A 23,700-nucleotide genomic window follows, 5' to 3' on the forward strand; every position below is an offset into this window, starting at 1 on the left:
AAGGAGGAGAAACACTGTGAGAAGAAACCAGCTCTCCCAGTTGGCTGCGTCATTGCTCCCACCATCTCTCATCTGGTAGATAAGGATGTGATGGGTCTGACCCCAGACCTCCTCTAACCAACAGGCCCTCCAGTCATTTTATGTGAGCCTGCAGCCAAACAGGTCTCCTGAGTGGTTTACTTCTGTAATTCATCTCTAAGGATGCTGATCATTTTTGGATGAATGAGCACAGAAATGCCCTGGACTGCACCAGTTCTTGCAAACACCATCACTGCTACTGGAAGCCAAGTCATGGTAGGGATTAATCTACATCACAGATGGCTGGTTTTCTTACCCTATAAGGAATATATTAAAGTCATCACTAGGCAGAGGGTAAAGAGATACGTATCATGCACCTCAAAGAACTAATTTCCATGTGTGGGTCCCCAGGAAAGAAGTTGTAAATGCATAGTGCAGTTCCATTGCTCCACCAAGGGTGACCCACCACAGAAAAAGCTGATGAGGTCCGTCTTTGAATGAACAACTGGCATCAGCCTCAAAGACTCTCCAGAGTCAGAGGACTCCCCAAGACTCATGTTGGCCACCCCATCTTACTTCATGGTAAGTGATTTACAGCTCAGCGGCTTGAAGGGAAGATGTGAGAGGAGGAAGAATTTTGTGTAGCTGTACACTTGAATTCTAACGTGTTAAGAGACTGAAAGAGTCTTACTTAATTTTCAAGCCACAAAAAAATGCAAAGAACTATCATTAAGTATCACAGGAGTATAAAAATCATTCATTCCACGAAACTGTTCTGAAAGAAATTAGTGTGAATCACTTTATCCTTAAAACTGAAAAAACATTGTGGTATTAAATACTCAATATTATCAGCCAAGCAAATTGGCCCAGGTCAAATGAGCAAATCTAAAAAATGAGATCACTAAATTTTCTCAGCTTGATAGCTTAGTAATAAATAATGTGCTTCTATTCAATCTGTACATTAAGTCTTTTATGTGGCCTTAAGGCACTGTCTTATGGCTGTGCCCATTACAGGGTAGCCATAGAAACTGACACATTTATTTCTTGGATTAGTGTGCCATTGAAAATATTAATATAATGCAGTAAATGGGGATTTAATCTAATCTACTGATGGTAGGATGAAGTTACTAAAAGGTTGTATGCTCTTCCAGTGGAAGAAAGATTATATCTGTGGACTACAGCTCCACTAAAACTGCAGCACAGCTGATGGGTTTGGTGACAAACACCACCTAAACAACTTATTACATGTCACATACACCACTGATTTAAACAGGTTCTATGAAACATACAGGAATGTCCACCAAGAAGATAGGTCCACCAAGAATGTACCTAAATCTTCTTCCCAAAGCTAAAGTGCCAAAACTGAAAGTTGTAAAGGAAGAGAAAACGGAGGTGCTCTGCATATTGTGTAAGCAGCATCTCACCCTGCAAATATACAGTGTTGTACATCACGGACATGCCATTAGCAGCGAAGCCTATACCCACATTACAACCAACATTTTAACAGCAATCAGTTAATACTATCACATAATAAAAAAAAAAATTAAAAAAAAATAAATAAAAGAGAGAGGAAAAAAAATAATGTAAGGAAAAGATTTAAAAAAACCTTAATTCTTGAGAAGCAAGATCTGAAGTTTTCTTAATTTGTAGGTCCCAACCAGGTGTCCATAAATATCAGGGCTCCCATTTCAGTAGATCATATTTGACTCAGGTTCCCTGTAATAATTCATAGTACTCAAGTTCTGACTACCCTTTACACTGCAGTATACTACATAAATTCAGAAGATATATTCTGACAGATGAAGCATTGTTGAAAAGTACAGCACTTTGTCCTTGAAATGTTAACATGTAATGCCATAAAGTATTCAAATAATAATTTACTCAATCTTTCAGGGTAATTAATTAAAACGGTCTAGGTGTTAGAGAAAATCACCTTGAGCTTATAAAATTGGAATGCCTCCCCTTTTCTTCTCTGCATGCAAGCTGCTCCAATGGACTTACCACATGCTTTCCCAGTTATGGTTTTTGATTTCAACAGATAATAAATAGCCAGGATCTAATTTTGCCATGTCAAAACCGATTATGTTTCACAAGAAAAGGTGGAGTGCTCACCTACCAGATGAAGGTGAAACATAAAACCACTTTTATTTATGTGATGTGTCCAAATTCAACTCAACCTGGCACTAGGTACTGGGAGTATGTAGACTTTAACTGTCATACAAATTTATGCATGCCTGGAAAATGTCAAATATAAACATAAATTTAATAAAGGAATAGAAACCTTTATTATCAAAGAAATAAACACAGTTTTTGACAACTAATGTAAATTATCTTAATGCATTTTTCACTTATTTTTCAGAAGGTCAAAGAAAAGAAGCAGAAACATTGAACAGAGACGTTGCTGATGAAAATATTTCAGGCAAGTCCCGGTCCAATTAATAATGCTGATGTTCCAAAAGGAATTTGTGCTCTTTTAGCAACAGCACGGCATTCAGACGTGAGAGTTCCTTTTCCCATTCATTACAATGGGATAAAACAGAAGGCTTACAACAACAGATAAACAAGGACTCTGTATTATTCTGTAGTTTTCCTCAGTTGAGTAGTCTTTGGACAGCATTTTAATGGCTGAAAAAAACCCTGCACATGATGAATAAGGATGCCATTCTCAATTAACATGGACAAAGGATCATAGCCATATTTGGCAAATGAGGTAGCCGTGGTGTAAGAAAAGCAGGAGTATTCACAGACATTGCCACATACATCACTGTCCGCAAATCAAAACAAGTTAATGACATTTTTGTACATCTGCCCAACTACATGACTACACATTAGTCTGGCAAGTACTTATTAGACCCAAATTAAATAGCACAATGATTACAGTTCGTATTTACTAAATATAGTGTTATTAATTTATACAGCACTAAATATGGATGCTACCAGCATATAAATAAATGATGAGTACTGAACCAAAACAGCCCAAGTTACAAAATATATTATCTTCATTAAATATATCTCATCTCTAAAAATGCTACTAGAATCTATAGAGCTTCCATTAAAATATATAGCATGGGGGAGGAAGCATCAAACTGTTATCCATTCTCCATAACAAGTGCACTGCCAACACACCAGCCTCTCAGTCCCAACAGCTCCCCTCCCAGTCAGCCTCCAGACTGTGCACTGGGACACATAATGCCACTAAAACACAGAAATAGCAGGACCCTTTGCATAGGTGGGTCTCAGATGAGTAGAACCCAATTCCACAAACATCTCATCTAAGACCAGCTTACTCAATAAACACACATACCATTTGAAATATGCTGGACACTGTATATGGAAATTCACTGCACTTTGGCCATGCAAATGGAACAAGATTTCCCACGCCACCAAAGTCTGTCAAGAAGTCCGAAGCTCATTAGTGAACAGTGGGGCAAAGAAACCACAGTTCAACCAAAAGCCAGTGAAGAATGGGGTGGATAACACTTACAGGAAGAGCCTCAGTCAAGAAAGACCAGTAGGGCACACTAGCAATTTTTGCTGTTCAAGATTAGAAAACTCTTTCCTATCTAGGCATACCTTCAACATGGATTTTATGTACCAGTGGTCACACACAAGCTTAGCATACCGTGCATAAGCTTCACCATCTTTTTAATAAGATGTTACATCAATTTTAGATGCTTGGGAGTCACAAACTAAGGCACAGTGGCAATCCAGATGAACAAAGAAAAGGGTACTTTGAGGAATCATCTCTGTTACCTCTCTCTACTCCTGCCATGCCAATTTTATGGAGGATTCCTATCCCAAAGCTTTACATGCATTTAAGCTTTAGAAAGCAACTAGTATAGACCTTTGTCACAATCACACCTAAGTATCTAATTTAAATGCTGATACCAAGGCAGTTTTCTGAAGATGTTCTAAAGATTGAGAAAACTGATATCCCATTTCTTTAACCCACAATTCTGGTTTATCCACAGTTAACAACCTGGATCCTGGATGGCATCACTGCTAAACTTGCATATTTCTTTCGATCATATCATTAATTATTTGTCCAAATTTGTGCCAAGTAGGACTTGGACACACGTTATTTCTGTTTCATAAAAGATTTGGCTTTCATCTGATTTTTTTTAAAGATCTCACTTTTCACTTTTATGGGATCAGTTTTCCAACAATTGAGCTTATCAGCCACATCTACACTGCTAGTAATTCAAAACCATGGCATATTTATTGATTCCAAAAAGCTATTACATGATATCACTTACATTCCTGTATTTGATTAGACTGAGTTATTGGAGGAACTAACAAAAGATTACTCAGAACTCAGCAGAGAGCTTATATAGATGTCGTTTTACCTGACATCTTGGCTATTTGCTCTTGCACCTTTATTTATATAAGTATTACACACACAGATCAAGTTTTGCACAAAACAAGTATCCGATGTATCTTTATCTCCATTTTGTTATTCCACCATTAAAAAAAACCAAAAGTATAAGAGATAGGTTGTAGGTATAAAACATTGATCCACTCCTTTAAGAGAATATTAATGAACAACTACGTAAAATTGTATTGATGAGTAAGATGTATTATGACTGAACATCATCCAAGTTCAATTTAAACCTGAGCTATATACTACATCTGAATATAGCATATCTCAGATATTTATATATGAATATAAATTATGCACTTTTTTGGACAAAAAAAGATGCCCATAAGTTTAACACATGAATATGTTAATTAGATTTAAATTTATCCATTATAGAAAATATTTTGACAACTATCCTAAGAACAATGTTTTTAAAACAGTTCAATGCATTAACTACATGCAAATTTTGACAGTCCAAAATGCATGCTGCATAGCTGAGATACTATCATTCTTCTTCACAATCACTGCAGCCTCTAGCTAGATACAGATTTTTCATGACAGACAGAAACATTTCCTTCTGTGTATCTCATATTTTCAGATTTCTACTTCAAAATGATGCCTGAAACACTTTTAAAGACAGACTTAAAGCTACTGCAAACTAGAACAGTTGTTACATACTCCACTTAGCCAAGGCTGCCATCGCCAAATCATCTTCAATCTCTTTTTAAGTAGAAATGTTTGCCACTGGAATCACATCCACTGGTGAGGTTTGGGACATGTTTCATTCCTGAATTAGTTGCACTAACGGTGCACCTATAGGCTGTTTCCCAAATACGCCTAAGGTAGATGTATACATGGGGCTTGCGTACACCAAGAAGTGTAGAACTTACATCAATTTGAAGTATATTCACTGTTTTTCAAAATCCTCTTCTAATTTTAGGGCACAGTTTCAGAATTAACTAAAACCCATTTAATATTTGAAACTTAAAGGTGAAGCCTGCCCCCCTCTTATGCTTGACAGACCTCCACCATTCGCATGGAAAACCGGACCAGCTCACCCATGAAGACAAAAACTTATTCTGAAGGACTAGGAAGCAATAATGTCCATCTGCTTTCAAAGCAGGGTATCTTCACACAAAGGCATCCTGTGTGGGCATGGAAGTGTCTGCATGGGATGTTACTGTACAACAGCCATAAATTCACATCGCCCAGACCAACGGCACGCAACCACACACGCAGCCTGTTGGAGACCACAGCAACAAAACTGAAAGGTGGAACTGGGTCAAGAAACAGCTCAAAGGCAACAGTAGACAACAACCCTGGATCCAGAAGTTACACTGATTCTTTGGTTACATATATCTTCTCCCGCAAGTGGTTTGAATTTGAAACAGCCATTTAAAGGAAACATGGCAATTTTTTGAAATAGTAACAGTTGGTTCTCGAGGGACTACGAAGATGTCCCATGGACACGGCAGCCTGAATCACACTGTGAGACCATCATGGCTTCACGAGTAACATGTTTCCAAAAGCCCCGAGTAAGAGCACATGGATGGAAAGCCATGTGATGTTTTCACAACAAAAACAAGTTTCCTGGCATGACAGTCTCCCTCAGCCACTGGAATTCCCTTCCCCAGCACTACTTATCCCACTAACTGGGAAAAAGCCCTGCAGGGAGTCTTGCAGGTAGCATTGCAGAGAGGCAGGGTATCGGTGGGTTTCTGCATTTGTCTCTTAACCCAGATTTGCAGCTTGCACGTGCCTCTCTCTTGCTAAAGAAGTACCTTTTGGATTGATCCACTACACAGGGAAAAATAAAACTAACTGATTACTTTTTGAGGAAAAGCACAATTCAAATGAACCTCAGCCACAGTTTTGCAACTGCAGGAGGGAAAGATAAAAAGTGATATTGTAACTGCAATAGCTAACATTGGCTTAATACTTTAAAATCTTTGTGTTTGATGGACCTTGGAATGCACATGTACTTATAGGAAAAACAACACTCAACAGAAAATGAATTTAATGTTCTTGGCAAGGTTTCTTTAGGGCCAGTATGTATAAAATGCAATAGTCCTGAAAATTAACCCCAGGTGTATCATTTTGTTAATAAAAGAAATGTGCAGGGTATCTATAACAATAAAGCTTATGTAAATCTTAACATAAGTAAAAGGGGTATCTAAGATGGGGTTATGTAGCTGACTTGAGGTCAAATCGGAATCTTTGAAGAAAGCAAAACTCCTCTGGACATCAGTGGCATTTTTTCCTTGGGTAAGAGCTGCAAAACCAAGCCTGTGATTGAAATGCTGTGGTACCATAAGGCTCTAAAAGCCAAAGCAGTGATAAGGCGAGCTGTTATTTCTGTACCATAAAAAGAACATTCTAGAGATGTTATTACATTTAAATTTATTCTGATATTGCATTCTGATTTTCCATCTCAGCAGACACTTTTCCATCTGAACAAGATGGACATAACATAGAGCACAGTATTTTATATTAAATGTAGTTATAAGGGAAGAACAACAACCTTGGAATGACTCACAGGACCAATTCATAGGTTACACTGAGTATGAAAGGCAATTTCAGAGCAGTGGTGGAAGAAAAGGAGTTCTATAACAGAGGTGATACAAACTAATTTGGAGCCATAGATACATAGAGGACAGAGCACGCAGTGTACTGTACACACTTTTTCAAGGGAAGAAATAATGGTTCCTTTTCCAAATCCTGTGCTATCTGCATAAAAATAAAGTCCAGTTCTGTTCAGTATTGTAATGAAATCATTACAAATGCCAAAACGTATGAAAAATTCAAAACTGAAAAGACTTTCTACTTGTGCTGTACTGAGTCTAAACACAAGATACTAAGAACAGGAGATTGTGTTAAGGAAGGACTGGTGACAGACATTGCCAGTCCTGTATAAGTGGTTCACGTAGAATGTCCTAAGACACTCAGGAGTGTATTTCAGCCCATACACTAAAGCACCGAGAGGGTCAAGTTTTGCTCATGGCTGCATTCCTTTTTAGGATAATGGGAAAAAAAAGGGTAAGAAAATATAAGATCTGTTGAATCCTCTCACAAACAGCTTGTCACAGTTCTGTATCCTAGATGATACATTTCTTTGTCAGGAAAAACATAATGAAGTTCACCTTCTGAAATCTAATGCAAGAGACTTCTATTAGCACTAGGACTGTGTAAAAATAGCATCTTCTACAAAAGAACTGTACCATAAAAATTGATGCTGCTCATGAAATGTTATTATAATCTAAGGTTTAAAACCACAAAGCAAGAAAATTCAGAGTTAAACTGAAACTTCATCCTTAGCCCACCCAAAAGTGTTTAGACACAGTAGGGCTTGCCAAAGAGTAATAATCCTATGTACAAAATACGCTGCCATAACTAGAAATTTCAAACTAAGTATGGAATTCCAGCTCTAATTCTGACCTTTCTCTTCCCCACTTTTATGGGTATATGCAAGTCCTTTCATTACTTCAGCACTGGTTTAGTTAATAATCTGAAAGTGATGTTTTTTAACTGTTTCTGTGCAATGGAATTCATTTGCCAGCTTCTCAGCTACGCTGTCAACAGTACTATTTTGTAAAGGTGGCAAAGAAGGAAAAAAAAAAAAACAAAACCAAATAAATTCTTTTTACAGAGTACTGTGGAGTGGCCCTAAAGGAAAAAGAACTCACATAACTGAGCAGTCCACTCCTTGTACTCCAAACTTGTAGACTTTTTTTCTTTTTTAAGATCTACAGACATAAGCTGCTGAACCACAAGATAAGGGCTGAAATAAGACCTGTTGTTGAGGAAGAACAAGGTTCTCATCCAAGTTAAGAGATAACAAATTGGGATGTGGAGAAGAGTGATTTTATCAGAGACAGAGGGAGGGAGAGGGGGTGGGGAACGGGACATGAGATGGCATAGCATCTCGTAGTATTTCTCTAGACTTCCTCCACAATGAAGTTTGCGTTGAAGGACCTCTCCCTCTGTTGCTGGAGACTGCTCTTTCTCTCACCAGATTTTGTTTTTGAAGAGACTACTTTCCCTCATTTGTCTTATGTGACCCCATCAGTGTAATTGTCACAAAAGGATTTCCTCATATTTTTGGACTCTAACTTCTTCAAAGACACTCCCTGGTGGGAGACGGTAAATCAGCTGCTGAAGAGGCAATCTCCGTTGCAGGATGTCAGGACTTGTACTGAATGTGAGTGAGGAAAGTAGCAGATGAAGGAAGCAATTGAATAGCTAACATGACATTTCATGGACTGGAGACAGAAAGCACTTCTCAGAGAAGCCCCTGCAGCTTGGGGAATTTGTTCCATGAGCCAGCAAACGTTGCCTGGAGTCATGCAAGTCTACAGAAAGAGCAGCATAATGCACCATAAAGACTTCTATAATTGCACATTCAGGGAACTTTTAACATCACTACTTCAGTTTATCAGTCCTAATCCTAATAGCTCTGCTGTCACGTAAATCTGAATTTGGCCGTTTTCCTTAAAACACGCCTGTTGTCACACTAGGTCTTTGAACCAGAGATTTCTGAATCATCCCAAAGACTTGGGGGTGAAAGTTAGTCTGCCTGGGGCACACTCCTTGCCCCTCTTCCTTCTCTACTGACAGTACAGGGACTTCAGGACCCTCCAGTGGTGTCCCTTCTCACCTAGCATGCTGGTCAGCTTTTCCTTGGAGACAGCTTAGGTGTCCACACTGATGGAAATGGTGCCCAGCTTTGGCCAAGACCAGTCAGAAAAATCTATTTGCCGCAGGATATCTCCATGTTTTCTTCTGTTCTAGTAAAAATTCCTAATCACCAGGTGACAGGTACTCTGAGTAAGGTTGCAATTCATCTGTCTTTTTAAAGCTCAGCATCTGTATGGGGAGAATACTTGAAACATAAAGGGAGAAAGGAGTCTCCTGGCCGACAGGAGACTAATGTTCAGTTATGGTAAAACGCAAGCACATGACCAAACCAGCGCTGAAAGACCAAAGACTGAGCTCTTTTCCTTAGATGAGTTTGTTAAACACTCAGTGCCTCCTTTCCTTGCTCTCCTCTCCCACACGTGACTGAACAACACTCAGCTACCAGAGCGGATGGAAAGCCCACGTTCCCTCACCCCATTTTTCATCCTTACCCAAAATAACAAGACTTGATGATTATGATACTATTCTATATTTAACTCCTAATAAATAGGGAAATATGCATTCCAATACTGTTATTTTCAGCTTTGTACAGATCCATTGCAAGCTCAGTAGTAAGGGAAGGTTCTGATGAGTAAATGGCAGAAAATTAACTTCCAGGTCGGGTACATCACTGTGTCCCATTGCTTCAGAATATGCTTACACCTTTAATTTAAGCAAAGAGCTTCCAACATTGCTAGAAACCCAGGCAACCATGTAGGAAGCAGCAGGTTAAGGGCTGTCTCTGTTGTAATTAACTTGTTCCTAGAAAGTCTGCAGTCTTCTCCTCCAACCAAAAACTTCCACATTCAGAACTTTACCTATTTTGTTCTGCAGTAAATACTAACATTTACATTTTGAATTTCTAAAAATGGTGAATAAAACCAAAGGTGAGTTAGAGAATGCTGCATTAGTATTTCCACTGTAATGTTCTGTTTGAGAAAGTCCTCTGGAACTGGAGCATTCTTAAAAGGGCAATGTATTCAGCTGAATAATATATTTTTCCATTTCAAAAATATTTTTTCTCTGAGCTTTCATTATTATATACAGGGACTCCCTTGTAACTCCAAAGAAAAATATTATAGGACAAACCCTAAGGATTTGTGTACTAAATCCTCTGGTTTTACTAGAACTGAAATAATTTATAAAAATTTAGAGCGTTTAATATAAAGATACATTTAACAGATGCTACTTTAATTATTTCCATAAGTATCGTATCTATATATGATAATAAAGATACATAAAATAGGATTTCTGTTATTTCAAAAGTGCAGGTTTAACTATAGTACGTATTACTGTAATTTTGGTCACAATACCTGTATTTGGAGGTCAAGTCGCATTTTTAACAAGGAAACTCAACCAGCTCCATTATTTGCAGCACATATTTCAAATTCAGCAGAAGAAACGATATTGACATAGAAAAGTGCCTTTTGTTGAGAGGTAAACTGTTGAAATTACTAAAGTCTTAACTTACGGTTGAGTTCCTCAGCCCAAAATGTGGGCATCGTGACAAAATAATAACATAAGTATTCTCTTGTTGAATCTCAATTCTTTAGAGCTTAAGCACGCCTTATGACAGCCTGTTTCAAAGTATCCAGACAAGGAAAGCATTGGTAAGAGAGAGCTCAAGATTTTCCTAACCACAGCAAGACTTGGTCCTCCCCTCACTCACCGTGACAAAGCTCTCCCTGCTGCTAACAAGAGTTAACTCTGCAGCACAAAAAGCTGTGCAGCCACGTCGAAGAGACTCAAACACTCTTGATAGATGATAGCAATGAATGTCATGGATACAATCCAACGTATCAGTAACACACACACACAAAAGATATTTTTGAAAGAGTATTATTTGGGTTACAAAGTCAAGAGGCCAAAATGTGGAAAATGCCAGATTTAAGGCTGCCTGAAAGCCTAACTCCGGTGCCATTTGTAACTGCACTAATGATGAAGTTGCAATGGTATGATCACTTACTCCACAGCCGCTGTTTCACTCCATCAATTCCTGCCAATGATAACACACTAAAGAGTAAAATCAAGATATCCTTAAATCTGGCATTCTCAGCTTTAAAGTGTTTGACTTCATAACCTAACAAAGTACTGAACAAATTAAGTCCTCATGACAGCAATGTTATCATCTTCTCAACATCATTACAAGAGCTACTATGATGATTTACAAAAATGGCCCCGGTGTTAATTCAAAATTACAGCTTCAGGGTCTGCTCTCATTTTTATCAAAACTTTACTTACAAGCTTTACCATGTTGCACAATCTAAATATTTTCTTTCCTCGACAATGAAAAAAAAATAATTTAAAAATTCTTCATTTCTCAAAGGTTTCAACTTCAAAAGTTTACAATTTTTCCTGGCTCTGGAAGCCGTGTGGACCTGGTAGCTATGATGAAAAGCTCCCAAAACCAGGAATAATTTTAGAAATTCTTTCCTAAAAAAAAGCTTTATCAGAAGCGAAAGTGCCAAAGGTCTGAAACTTGCACAGGGGTGAGCTCAGACAAATCTAAACACAAGCATCTTTAGGTGTCCAGAAAGCTACAGCTCCTTACTGATGCATTTGTCCATAGGACTTGAACACCCTCACTGTACGGAGGGCATTGTATATTTAGATTACTATCTTTGCCATTTCCTTCTATTTTCTACTCAGTAATCCTAGAAATTCCTGGAAGTGCCAGTTCCTAATAGATCCAACCATCCATTGATGTCATGTATTAAGTCAGAAGGGGGTTGCTTCATCAGAAATAAAGCAAAGTCTAGTTGATTTTCTTCTTAGTATTCATAGTTTTTAAGCACTCCTAAGGGTTAACTGACGTCCAAGACATAACTGGGCGAGATACACGTTAGTCCAACACAGGAATTTAATAGGCTCTGTACCAGAGTTAAACCACACGTTGTCAGACAAGGTGATGTGCTTTGCTGTTGTAGCCCTAAGATTCAACAAATGGTTGGCATCCTCCATTCCCACCCCTTACACAAATATAACCCAAAAGTGGCCCTACACAAAGGGTAAGGGCGCAAAAGGCAGTCAATTTGCTTGTCACCCCAGAGCACTGACAAACCAAGGAAGAAACTTTTTGACCAAGTAACAATTCCTTCCCAGGGGTCCTCCCGGAAAAATGCAACTGTCATCCCCCTTTAGACTTCAATGTCCCTGTACAGGCACAAAACACTAACTCAGCTAAAAGTTCCCCACCACTGTGTTGTAGCTGGGTTTTCAGTTGCTGATGCTTTATGAGCTTTAAAAATAATACAGTCGATGTTGTGGTTTCTGATGTAAAATGAAACCTGGAATCTAATTCGAGACATCAAAATCTAATTATTATTCATAATAACGAATCTTTGGCTTTGTCATTTTCACCTGCAATGTTCTTGGCTATGGAAAATGTTGAGGTCTATTTATCAGTGTCATTTTGCAATGATGTATCATTTACTGTTCTTAAGGAAAAAAAAATATTTAAGTTGCATTACAGTGGATATCAAACCTCATTTTTTTTTTTATCAGACTCAAAACTGAGGTCTCTGCCAGTCCTTATCTAGGGAAATCTCCCCCACAAAGAGTTGCCCAAAAAGTAGGGATCAAATCCAGTATATGCCCATTATCTCCCACACATACCAAGAAACCCCCACCATTTCCCCATGTCTTCTATAAAGGTGCAAAACGCAAGGGCAGCCTCCCTCAGTAAATTTTTCCACTCACTTTACTTTTTCTTTAACTGATTCTGTTCAAAGTACTCTTGGAAAAAAAAGTAAAAAGCTAAACACACTTCTGCTAGCAAATGCCAGAAGGAAAATAGATTCTAGCAGTCTTTGGCCAACTTAGACTAGAAATGAATTTACATCATCAAAATACCTCTTAATTGTGTTAAAACATTCTGAAAACTTATTGCACACATTTTTCTTTGGAAATTTTCTGGAATCTTTTGCTTTACAGTTCATTCTTCACTTGCATGCCCTTTTTTTCTCTCTTTGCAAAATATATCAATTGCTTATTAAAAAAAAAAAAAAAAAAAAAAAAAAGAAGTGTTTTGGCATGGCTGACCTGTAGAGATATGGAGCTAAGCAGAGTCAGTGAATCCACTCACTCTGATATGCACACATGATATGCAATTAAAATCTCCATTCACATTCCTACGGGGTTGTCAATCAAGAGAAAAGCCTTTTTGACAACATCCAGTGAAGCGTACCAACTAACTGCTGAACAGGAACTTAAACAGTAACAGCTTTTGTTACTAGCAAGAACGGATTTTACCAAGATTGGGCTCGGTTTCTAAAGAAATCATTATGTTAAAATTTGGGGGGCTTTTCATTAAAAATTAAAATGTGTCACAAAGCTATTGTGTCTGAAGCTATCATATTATGTAATACATGAGGGTTATCAGATATATGTGAAAAAAACCCTCTAACCTTTCTTGGCTGTAGGAAACAATTTAACCTTCCATATTTAGAACAATGAACAACGATTACAAGCTAGTTTTTAGCTAGAACAGAACATTTTTCTAATTGCATGTTGTCTATTTGGTAGGCACCGAATCTGTTTTATAATATTTTAAGCTGCCCAGCCACAAAACTAACACTGTAAAAGGCCTGCTGCTGCCAAAAGTGATACTGTGAACAATTTATTACTGACACACTGGAAAATGATGTGGCTCGATTATAAGTATTTGCAACTCTTTGAAAACATCGTAACCTTTGAGTTTATGACAACAGATGAAAAGTCTTTGATAAACGCCGAAGATGCCAACATTTGCTTTCTAATACCCAGTTAGATAATGCACAGCTCGTAAGAGCATTAGGGTACTTTAAAATCAAATCTGTAAAGGTAAAACCAGTAAAAATAAATAGGTCATTATTAATCTGCTGTTTGTGTTTTGAGCACTAACCTTGAACTACAGTTTTCAAACATGCTAATATTACTAGATATTGAAATATTTGCCCTCTTGCTTATCATGGTCCGTAACTGAAGAGAGAGCAGATGCATCCTGACTATTAACAGTCATGACAAATTGCCTTACTAATGAATGTTACACACTGAAAGTGCCATAACTGATTAAACTACAATTTCCCACTACCAGATAGAGAGAGACTTGGGAACTCCAGCAGTGGACAACTCTGATGTTCTGCCAACAGGCCTTCAGGGCACAGTGTGGTATTTAGAAAAACACACTGTAAATTCCATATGAATATATTCTAAAAGACTATGTGTATACAACAGGTTTTAAAGAACATTAGATGAAACAGCTTAGGTTCGTGGCCGATGAGCCATGTAAAATGGATGTGTTTTAACAATTTTAGTATCATTACAAGGCTGCGTTGGAGAATATTTCTGTTGGGCTCCTCTACCCCTCTCCCCCACCTCCCCAAACATTGCTTGTGCTTTGCTTTCACATAAAATCTTTCTTTTGTCAGTCTCTTTGTCGGTGCAAAATTGGCAGCAGTTCAAATTCAAAGTACTCCTATTCATTTACTGACCATTAAACCAATGTCATTCTAGTTCACATCAGCCAGAGAGCTAAGCTCTAAAAAACATAAAAGGCTTGCTTCACCACTGACGAATAATGTGTACATTTTTACAGAGCTTAAACCTTAATGCTTTGCCTGAAACTAACAATACAGTATATCTTATCATTCCTTTTTCACAAGCAGGCAGCTGCTGAAACGCTTGCCACTTCAAAATATCAATTGCTTGCCAGAGTTGTCCTCAACACACCCTGTCAAACTCATGTATATTGTGCAATGAAAATGGTGCAGGACTGAAAGCTAGAAATTGTGTCAAATTCTGCTGTAAGGGTATGATGTGCAAAGAACAACGTATGACAACCGTAGAGACTACAAACAATAGCAATGGAGCCAGACACTACATATATCACAACTGTGCCTGTACATATTTTATTGTATGTATTATATATTTAAAGCATGACAAATGTGTCATTGAAGCTATGTGCTACACCAAATAGAAACCCGTCAGCTAGTTAAGCTTTTTCATTTCTCCTGATGGAAGTGTAGGGGTATTTTTCTGCCCTCTGAACGTTTGTTTGTAAATCACATAGCAGAAAAAAAAAACACATCAGGTTTTCAAAATGAGTAACAGAAAACAAAAGGCAATACTACAAGATGAGAAAATGAGATTTTGTTCAATTAACACTTTTGCTTTTCTCTAAGGACACACAGCCGGGCTACCTTAAAGAATATCTGAGGCTACACAAGACAAATACAATATCACTGCACCCATAAATTACAGTATACCTAATTTTAATGCAGATAAGTGCTGGCCTATTGATTTGCATGTTTCCCTGGCAAAATGGAAATCCCATGTGAATATGTTCTTTGTCTGCAGAAAATGCATTTTAAAAAACCTTTATGAATACAGCAATCTATGCTAAAAAGGAAAAAAAAAGTCACTGGTATAAAATTACATATGGAACCTAGAGAAATGCTGTTCAGACACACACATGTATACACACATCTCTGTGTGTGTGCACGTGTGAATGTGTGTTACACAATCACATAGATTTTAGCACATAGTCACAATTTCTATAAAGTGTCCAAACTAATGAAATTTCAGCCTCTAAATATAATCTTAAATGAGCTGAGGAAAAAAAAATGAAAATTGCCAAACTAAGTAACAAAGTAAGTTAATAATAAAGTAACCATGGAATGCTCATCTTAAATTAAAAAAACAACACATAGTTACAGTGAAAAAGAAATGTTTAGGAGGAAAGATGAGTGCAACAGCCCACAACAGCATGTAGGTTGCAAAACATGAACACACGGGATTCCATGAGGGTCATTAACTAATATAATCCTAACCAAAATGAATAGATATGCCATTAAGGTGTTAATAAATATTTTGGAAAGAGAATAGGTGTTTTAGGTGCTCAGGGTTGCTGACCTTTGCTGTGTTTATTAGTGGGACAATGATGCATTATTAACACACAGCAGCTGTACCTGAACTGCTGCCATGAACATAATAGCCTTTTATAGCCATCAGGGGAGTGAGATAGGAGGCCTTTATTAACCACTAGACATGATTAGCACATTATGTGAACTTTAGTAGGCAAATTATCTCTTATTGAAATATAATGTTGGTTATAACTAATTGTAAACATGATTTAAAAAAATTCTCAACGCAAAACTAAGAGTTTTACTACCATTTAGCAAATTACTGGCTATGCCACTAAAAAAATTATTCTTTTTTTTCCTTTGTTCAACCTGCAAAAACAACCGTGCCCCACCAAAACTTATTGCACTGTGACAAAACCACTGATGTGAGTGACTTCCACATCACGAATATTATTCTTCAGAACTGTAAAAAACCATAAACAGACACTTCCAACACAATTAAGAAAACTGCTAATATGGAAAAAAAACCCAAACTTGCCTTATGTTTTCCTATAAAGATTGCAAGCATTTCTTAGAAACTAAGTCTGCTTGCCAATGCATTTTCAAGAGTTAACTTGAAAAAATAACGCCATGATTTACTTCAAAAAGCTTAATTTTGGGTAAGATTATCCCATTAGCCTTCGCAACTGAACACAGCACTGAGAGTCCATTATGAGCAGTCTTTTATGCCCTAGCAGAAAGTCATTAACATAAAATAAATCATTAGCTTTGATATTAAGCCTCTACTATCTGCAGGTTTCTATGACTAATGTTCACAACTGTGTCTGCCAAATGATGAATTATACTTTTTTGAAAGGTTATCTTCCCTTTTCACCACTATTTTTCCTTTTAGTATTTATTATTATTTCAGGTTGATGCAAACACAGGGATCGCATAAGAAACAAATGTTTTCTCTTACTCATGAACACAAACCTACACACTTTTGGCAACTGTGACCAGAATATGACTTTGAATCCAGCTACTTATAACACGGGATAGAAATGATGGATTCTTAGAGTAAGTTCACTTTCTTCAAAGTGAACAATATATAATGAAGCAGAAACATACGTTTGGATATATTTATAGAGTGGCACTGATACATTAGGAATTTATGCATATTCATAATCTCACTCTTCTGGAGAGAACTGCCTGGATAAACCTCTTGTTTCGTGTTGCAGACTTCATACTTCCCTTACTGACCCATTTCCCTAAGTACAGGTTATCACTCTCTGATTCGAGTGCTCTGATTTCTTCTTGCATATAGAATAAGTAACTGGAGTTCACTGCAGACTTCCTTAATATAACAAAAATGCATACCAGCTACAGTAACTTCCATTTAACCTTTAAGACCATATAATCATCAACAACAATAGCAGGAGACAAAAGTACTACCACAGCAGCTCAATTTCCATGCTTAGCCAGCAGTACCTTTGAAAAAAGCCTCTCGTGCCACTTCTGATTGGTAGAGAGAGGTTTAACGGTCAAGAATGTGAATGCTAAAACATTCTGACATTTCCACTAACCTGGGTTTGTCAGATGCTCATGTAACTCAACTATGTTTTGCAACTTAGAAAGCAGTGTGTTTCTTGGGAGGAAACCATTCTACGAGGGTCTATAGCAAATCAAATAGCAGCCCAGTGAGAAATATTAAATGAACAGTTCTGAAACAGTGTTAGCATATGTGCAATTGAAAGATATGATATAAATATTAGTAGAGCCATATGAAATTCAAATGCTAAAAATAAACTACTTACTGCAAACAGAAGAAGCAAAAGAAAACCACAGACATTACAAATGTCGGTTGCACCAAGATCTCTGCTGAAAAACTAGTTTAGATTTGAAGACTGAAGTCAAGAACAAAATCCTTTATTTGATGCTCTGGCTTCCTACCCTAAAACTGATCAAAACCAATGAACATAAAACGCAGATATTCCAGGGGAAGAGGAGATGAGATTTTCTTCCGTGCGCTTGCTGCTGTGGAAAGGCGATGCTTGTTGCTGCTGCTAACGCTACGTAATCTGTGCCTAACCATAGAATAATGCAACGTTGCCATTTTCCAACTGAATGCTGTAGGGAAAAAACATTATGACCAAGAAAATCTCATTTAAGTTGATGTGAATTCCATGTCTGAAAGTATTTTGGAAGCGCTGCTATAATTAACAGTCATTTGGCGCTTCTGCTATAAACCATGATTTGGAGCGGTTTATAACTCGGCATTTTTAATGAGAAATTACTCATTGGGCAGAAAATTGGTACCTAGTTGTGTATCTAAAACAGTAGAATAGAATAGACTATTTCTGTTGGAAGGGATCTACAATGATCATCTAGTCCAAGTGCAACAACAAAACATTTCAATTTGGTTAGGCTATATTTAAAATAAGCATTTTAGTGTACGAAGCCCACGCTAGACATCCACAGAGCATGTGTCCACTTCAAAAAGATAAACAAAGCAGCCACTAATTGCCACCGCTGTCAGTTCCAGAAGCCAAGGTCTGCATTGATCCAGGGACTACCCTCTCACCATGAGAAGTGGTGCTTTCAGGTCACACTCTTCAGCTGTGCTGAGAGAGCAGTCAAAAGAAGCTTTTTACTTCCACCGTCTAAGCTTTGTTATATCTGCCATCAATACAGGATTTAAGTAGCCAAGAATTTTGATCTAAATCCTACTGTGATTAGGACATTTCTCTGCTTAATATAAAGCCATGCTTTAAATAGAGTCCATTTTCCAATGCTTCTGTACAGTGTTAGCAAGAAGAGAAAGTCTTGCTGAGAATCTGAGGGCAGGAGGGTGCTCAGTTCTTCCTGGTGAAGCGTGATCATCCCCATCACGCACCGAATTCAACAGGAGCTGGGACTGCCCAGTCCACCACAGCATCAGCTCCTTAAGTCCTTTAGTGCAGCTCCAGCTGCTCTTTGGTTTAATGTAAACACCAAAGGTACTGCCCGCACTGTAGTGTTTAGCTAATTCAGCATCCTTAATGGTTTACAGTTTTCACTTTTTTCAGAAGGCCTCATGATAGGCTGGTTGAGGGTAATGCCCCAGAGACGAAACATGTCACTCTGGTAAGAGAATAAAACCTAATTTCTCTCAGGGTGCTGATGTTTGGCAGGAAGAAAAAAATAAAATACTGTGAATGCTTTGGTTTATAGAACATCTTTGAGACAGATTTCTCAAAAGCGCATACATAAATCATTTTCTGTATTCTGCTAAAATTGGGATCACTTCTTTTCTGAAACACTGGAATTTAAGGAGGCACACTTGAGGCTTGCCTGTAACTCTCAAACTACATTTGAAGGTCTAGGAACCCAGGGAAAAAAAAGTCAATTTCCCTTCCTCCTATGAGGTATTTTTTGAAACTAACTAAAACACTTAAAAAGCAACAATGTAACTATTTGATCTCTTTAAGAGCCACCAAAAATTTTCAAGTATGATTCTAATGCAGTAGAGGACAAGGTAGTTGTCTAAGAAGAAAAATAAATGCCCAGAATAAACAAATGGTGATCCATTAGATAAGCATAATCTAAAATTCTGCCAAAACACTAACACAGCATTTCAGCTTTAGAGCTGTCCTTCACGGCGCTGGCCTTCCACAATTCTTTTCTGAGTTTCAGATTGAGAGTGGATAGAAGCAAGCCACTGGAAATAATGTACACTTTGTAAACAGCCATGGAACATTTTACTTAGAGTAGTCTCTATGGTGGGGTTAAGCTTACACAATAAATTATTTTAAACACTGTATATAAATATATGCACTCTTGCTCCGTGGAATTCTGATTACGAGCGGGATTGTTACCTGCTTACAAAGCACTGTATTATATCTCCTTATCCACTTCTACCCAATGTCATGCCGCTGTTTTAATTTTGAAGGGTTTTGCTTCCCTCTCTCTCTTTTTTCCCTCCGTATTCTTCTTTTTAAAAACAACTACAGTCTATCATTCTACCTCCGCTGTCTGGCTGTATTTTTCCACTGCACTGACAACTACCAGTGAATACAAGAAAGATAAGTTGTAGGCTCCTGTATTTTTGAACCAGGTAGCACATCACAGAAGAATCCAGTGCATAATTCTGCAAGGGTAACCATTGGGAGCAGTAAAGACCATTATTTTCTCCCTACTCTTGGCAGGGGTCAGCGTCCCTGTCATTAGCTGTGTCAAACTATAATTATAGAACTGCACTTTGTGTGAGCAGATATCTGAAAACACTGTAAAGTTGCAAGTACGAAAATATACTAATCTTTCTTACAGAACTGATCAAAGTGGCCCTTGGAGGTGACACTTCAATACAGAAAGCCACAAGGATGTTATTTACTGCTCTCTACATAAACATTTAAACTTGCGATCTGACTTATTCAAGCAGTTTGAAATCCCTGACCATATTCTTCTACAAAATTAAGAGACACTGGGATTATCGAAGTTTTTTCTTTTTTTTTTTTTTTTTTATAGCATTCAACTCAGCTAAAGCAACATGATGTTTCTTAAAATAAACTTCAACTGAACAGACTACTCATATTAGCCTGTAATGTCTGAAATGCAATTATGCTTCAAGTTTCAAGAGACGGACAGTACAAGCCCAACTCTAAATCTGTCTGTCCAGCATAAGAGCCCCACTCTGTTATTTCAAAGGCTGACCTATATACCGCAGCATAACGTCCATTCTGTCTGTTTGTATAAGAGATACCTCACACAGTTGTCATAACCAACATTGTTTGCATTGTTCTTTCACTTTTCTCTCTCCATGGGTAATGCAAGAAGAAACAGGGAAAAGCCCGCATAACAATATATGCAGGGTATAATGAGCTTTCACAGCAGATAGAGAAATATTAGACTAAGATGCTTAGAATGCTATTTTAGGTTTATAAAATAAAGATCTAAGCAGTCTTCTGAAACAAAGCCTGCCAACTGAAAATTGTAAGATAAGATGAGACTGTTTGAATCTACATTATTGCATTTCGCTTTGGCTACAGAAAAATGCCCTGTCAATACCCCCCGGTGTATGTGCCCTGCAACTCACTCAGATGCTACGAACAATCATCTGATCAGGCAAAAAAATAGTGCTAACAGAGCAATTACAAAACTTAAAAAGTCTAAGTATTTGTGGAATACACTCTCAATTACCAGCAGCTCAAACAAACTTAAAATGTAAAGAAGCAAAGTCTTCCATATTTGTCAATAAACCCCCCAAAACCAAACCCCAAAACCCAGGTAGGAAGATAAGGTCCAAATCTACTAGTAAGTGCCCAAAGCAAGTTTTAACTAACTTTACAAGAAACAAGATCCAGTTCTGAATGTGTTTTGCAGGTAATGACCTAATCAAGACCACCATTCCAACCCCAGAACACAGATCCACCACATTTCAGCTACCATCACCTTTCCTGGGGTGAGATCAAGAGCAAATACTCAACCAAACTTACTGAACACAAAATTCTGCGGGCCTCCTGCCCTTCAAACTCCCTAAATACACACAGCACGAAAATGAGTGACAGAGCAATACTGTAACATGACGACACGTTTAGAACAAGTCAGATAAGTTTTCACAGCAATGTTAATCACGCTGGGCGAAGGGAGAGAGAGTGAAGGGGGTGAGAAATGAAACGTTCAGTAAATGCACGCCTCCAAGGGGCCTGGCAAACCTACTCCATCCGTTTAACGTAATCAATGGTCAGTGGCAAAGACATCTGCAAAAGACATTGGTCCTACGCTCGGTATCTCGTAGTGAAAAATTCCTGGTAAGTCTTTCCCAAGCATAAAACATATGTCTTATGACTGTGCACTTTTAAGCACATTATCAGTTCAGGCAAAGTGAAATAGAAGAGTTGCAACTTGTCTACAGAATGAGTGTCTCATTTGCATTTAAAAAGAACAGTTTGCTCCCTCATACATGGCATGACTTAAAAGAAGCTTTAACCAGCTAGCAAAGAAATTCTGAAAACGACTTTCTAAATTAATTTATTCGATTTGCAGTGCAACCCACCAAAAATGATTTAAGGAACTTAATTGGAAAATTATTTAATATATTAAAGTAATTCCTGATTTTCCAAAGCATTTAACTTTTAAATTAAATCTGGTCCACTATCTCAAGAATGATGAGTGAAATGTGTATTCAAGTCATTACCTTCTTTTTGAAGCTTTAAATCACTGATAGGTTTAATAACGTTTGTCCGGTTTCATTGCCAAATGGGTCTTCAGACACTTTGGTACTTGTATCATTAATATTAGCCCAAGCCTCTCACTTGGCAACACTTTATGGTTACAATTCACGAAATTTACAAAAACAGACAATAGAGAAAACAACGTCAAGGCGCAGATCAAAGGTAGCAGGAGCCTCCTGACCAACTCAGAGCACTTACAAAAAAATTAATGCACACACACAGGCTCCTAAGCATCTGGACTCTTCCTGCTGCACAAAGTTCACTCCTGGCACAAACTTCCCATCTATAGGGCAGCTTTTGCCAGACGCTGCAAAACACAGTTACCCCAAAAAACCACCACCAACCACTCATACCTCTGGGATCTCGCTCGCAATATCCTTAGGCATCCGCCACAAAGGGCCAGCCTTATCCCTGAATCCTAGAACTCCATTGAGTAGATGTGAAATGCAGCCGGGATGAATTTGGTCCTTTCTGTTGTGATTGGTAGATGAGACCATGTGGGAAATCTTTCCCTGAAAACTGAGAGAGGGCTTCACCCCCGGCGCTGCAGCCTCCTCCTCCTCCTCCCCTGCCCGAGCACCGCCACCGCGCTATATTTCGCCGTTTATCTCTTCTCGTTGGAGGGCAGCTGCCCGGGATGAAAGGAGAAGGGGGCTCTTGAGCATCTCCCGCACACGTGAGACAGACCCCGGCCGCGACAATAAGCCCCCGGCTTCAGACACCCCAAACCCCGCGCCCCGGCTCCGCGGCAGCGCTCCGCCACCGCGCACCTCCACCGCACCCCGCGGCCAGCCCCGCCACACCTCGGCCGCGGGCTTCCAAGGTTGATGGGGGGTTTATTTTTTAGGTTTTGAAACGCTTGGCTTCGGCAAAGCGCCGGCTCGCAGCTTTCCTCCCCCGTGCGGGGGGGACCGCGGTGCGGGGGGGACGTGGTGCGGGGTAGCACCGCACTTCCTTGATTATTTCCTAAGGGCCAGCGTTTTATTCCTGTGCAAAGCCCATGCCGTAACAGAGGAGAAAGTGCAGTTCGTGCATTAAAAAGCCCCAGCCGGCTCAGGCCGAGGAGGCAGTAACAATGCAGGAAACCCCAGCCCCCCCCCTTTCCTCGGCAGCAAAAGTAATGCAAAGTGCTCCGGGATCGCAGCACCCAACTCTCCTTAACCAAACCCCGCATCTGGGCTACAGAGAGCCTCCTCCGCAGTTCCTCCTTCCCAAAAACTTAGCTCTCCTCAGGCACCGACCCTTTAATCAAGTTACTGAGAAATTGGGCAGGCGGTTGCACCGCCGGGACAACGTTCGGAACCGACTTGTCACCCTTACACACGCTTACTCTGCATGTGTAGAGGGGTGTGTGTGTGTGTGTGTGTGTGTGTATATAAACACACATGTCACAGACACACAAACGTGCTCCCCGGCTCCGCCAAGCACCGCTTTGACACATGAACTGCCGGCTCCGCGGCGGGGCAGAGAGTTTCTGCCGGTTTGTGGCGGGGGCGATCCCTTCTCCTTAAAACAGGAGCCCAAGTCCTCCCGCAATCAACATCTTTATCCACGCTGTATCCTCCGAAAGGGAAGATGTTATGGAAAATGCTTCCCTCACCCTCCCCCCCCTCACTCCCCC

At 38.9% G+C, this 23,700-nt stretch overlaps 1 protein-coding gene across 3 annotated transcripts in view; it reads right to left on the reverse strand.

Moving 5' to 3' along the window:
- The window catches only part of TOX (thymocyte selection associated high mobility group box), a 242,962-nt gene that overhangs the window by 219,079 nt on the left and 183 nt on the right, over positions 1 to 23,700 (reverse strand). For 2 of the 3 annotated variants that reach the window (XM_014952640.1, XM_014952637.1), the window contains exon 1: positions 22,433 to 22,669. The exons of the other annotated variant lie outside the window; for it this stretch is intronic. In XM_014952640.1, the coding sequence (XP_014808126.1) occupies positions 22,433 to 22,576 (144 nt within the window). In that variant the 5' untranslated portion in view covers positions 22,577 to 22,669. Of the gene's footprint in view, positions 1 to 22,432; positions 22,670 to 23,700 lie in introns of those variants that run through there. 3 annotated transcript variants of the gene reach the window in all.

This window comes from Calidris pugnax, unplaced genomic scaffold (assembly GCF_001431845.1).
Source record: "Calidris pugnax isolate Ruff unplaced genomic scaffold, ASM143184v1 scaffold182, whole genome shotgun sequence".
In the NCBI taxonomy this organism is placed as follows: Eukaryota; Metazoa; Chordata; class Aves; order Charadriiformes; family Scolopacidae; genus Calidris; species Calidris pugnax.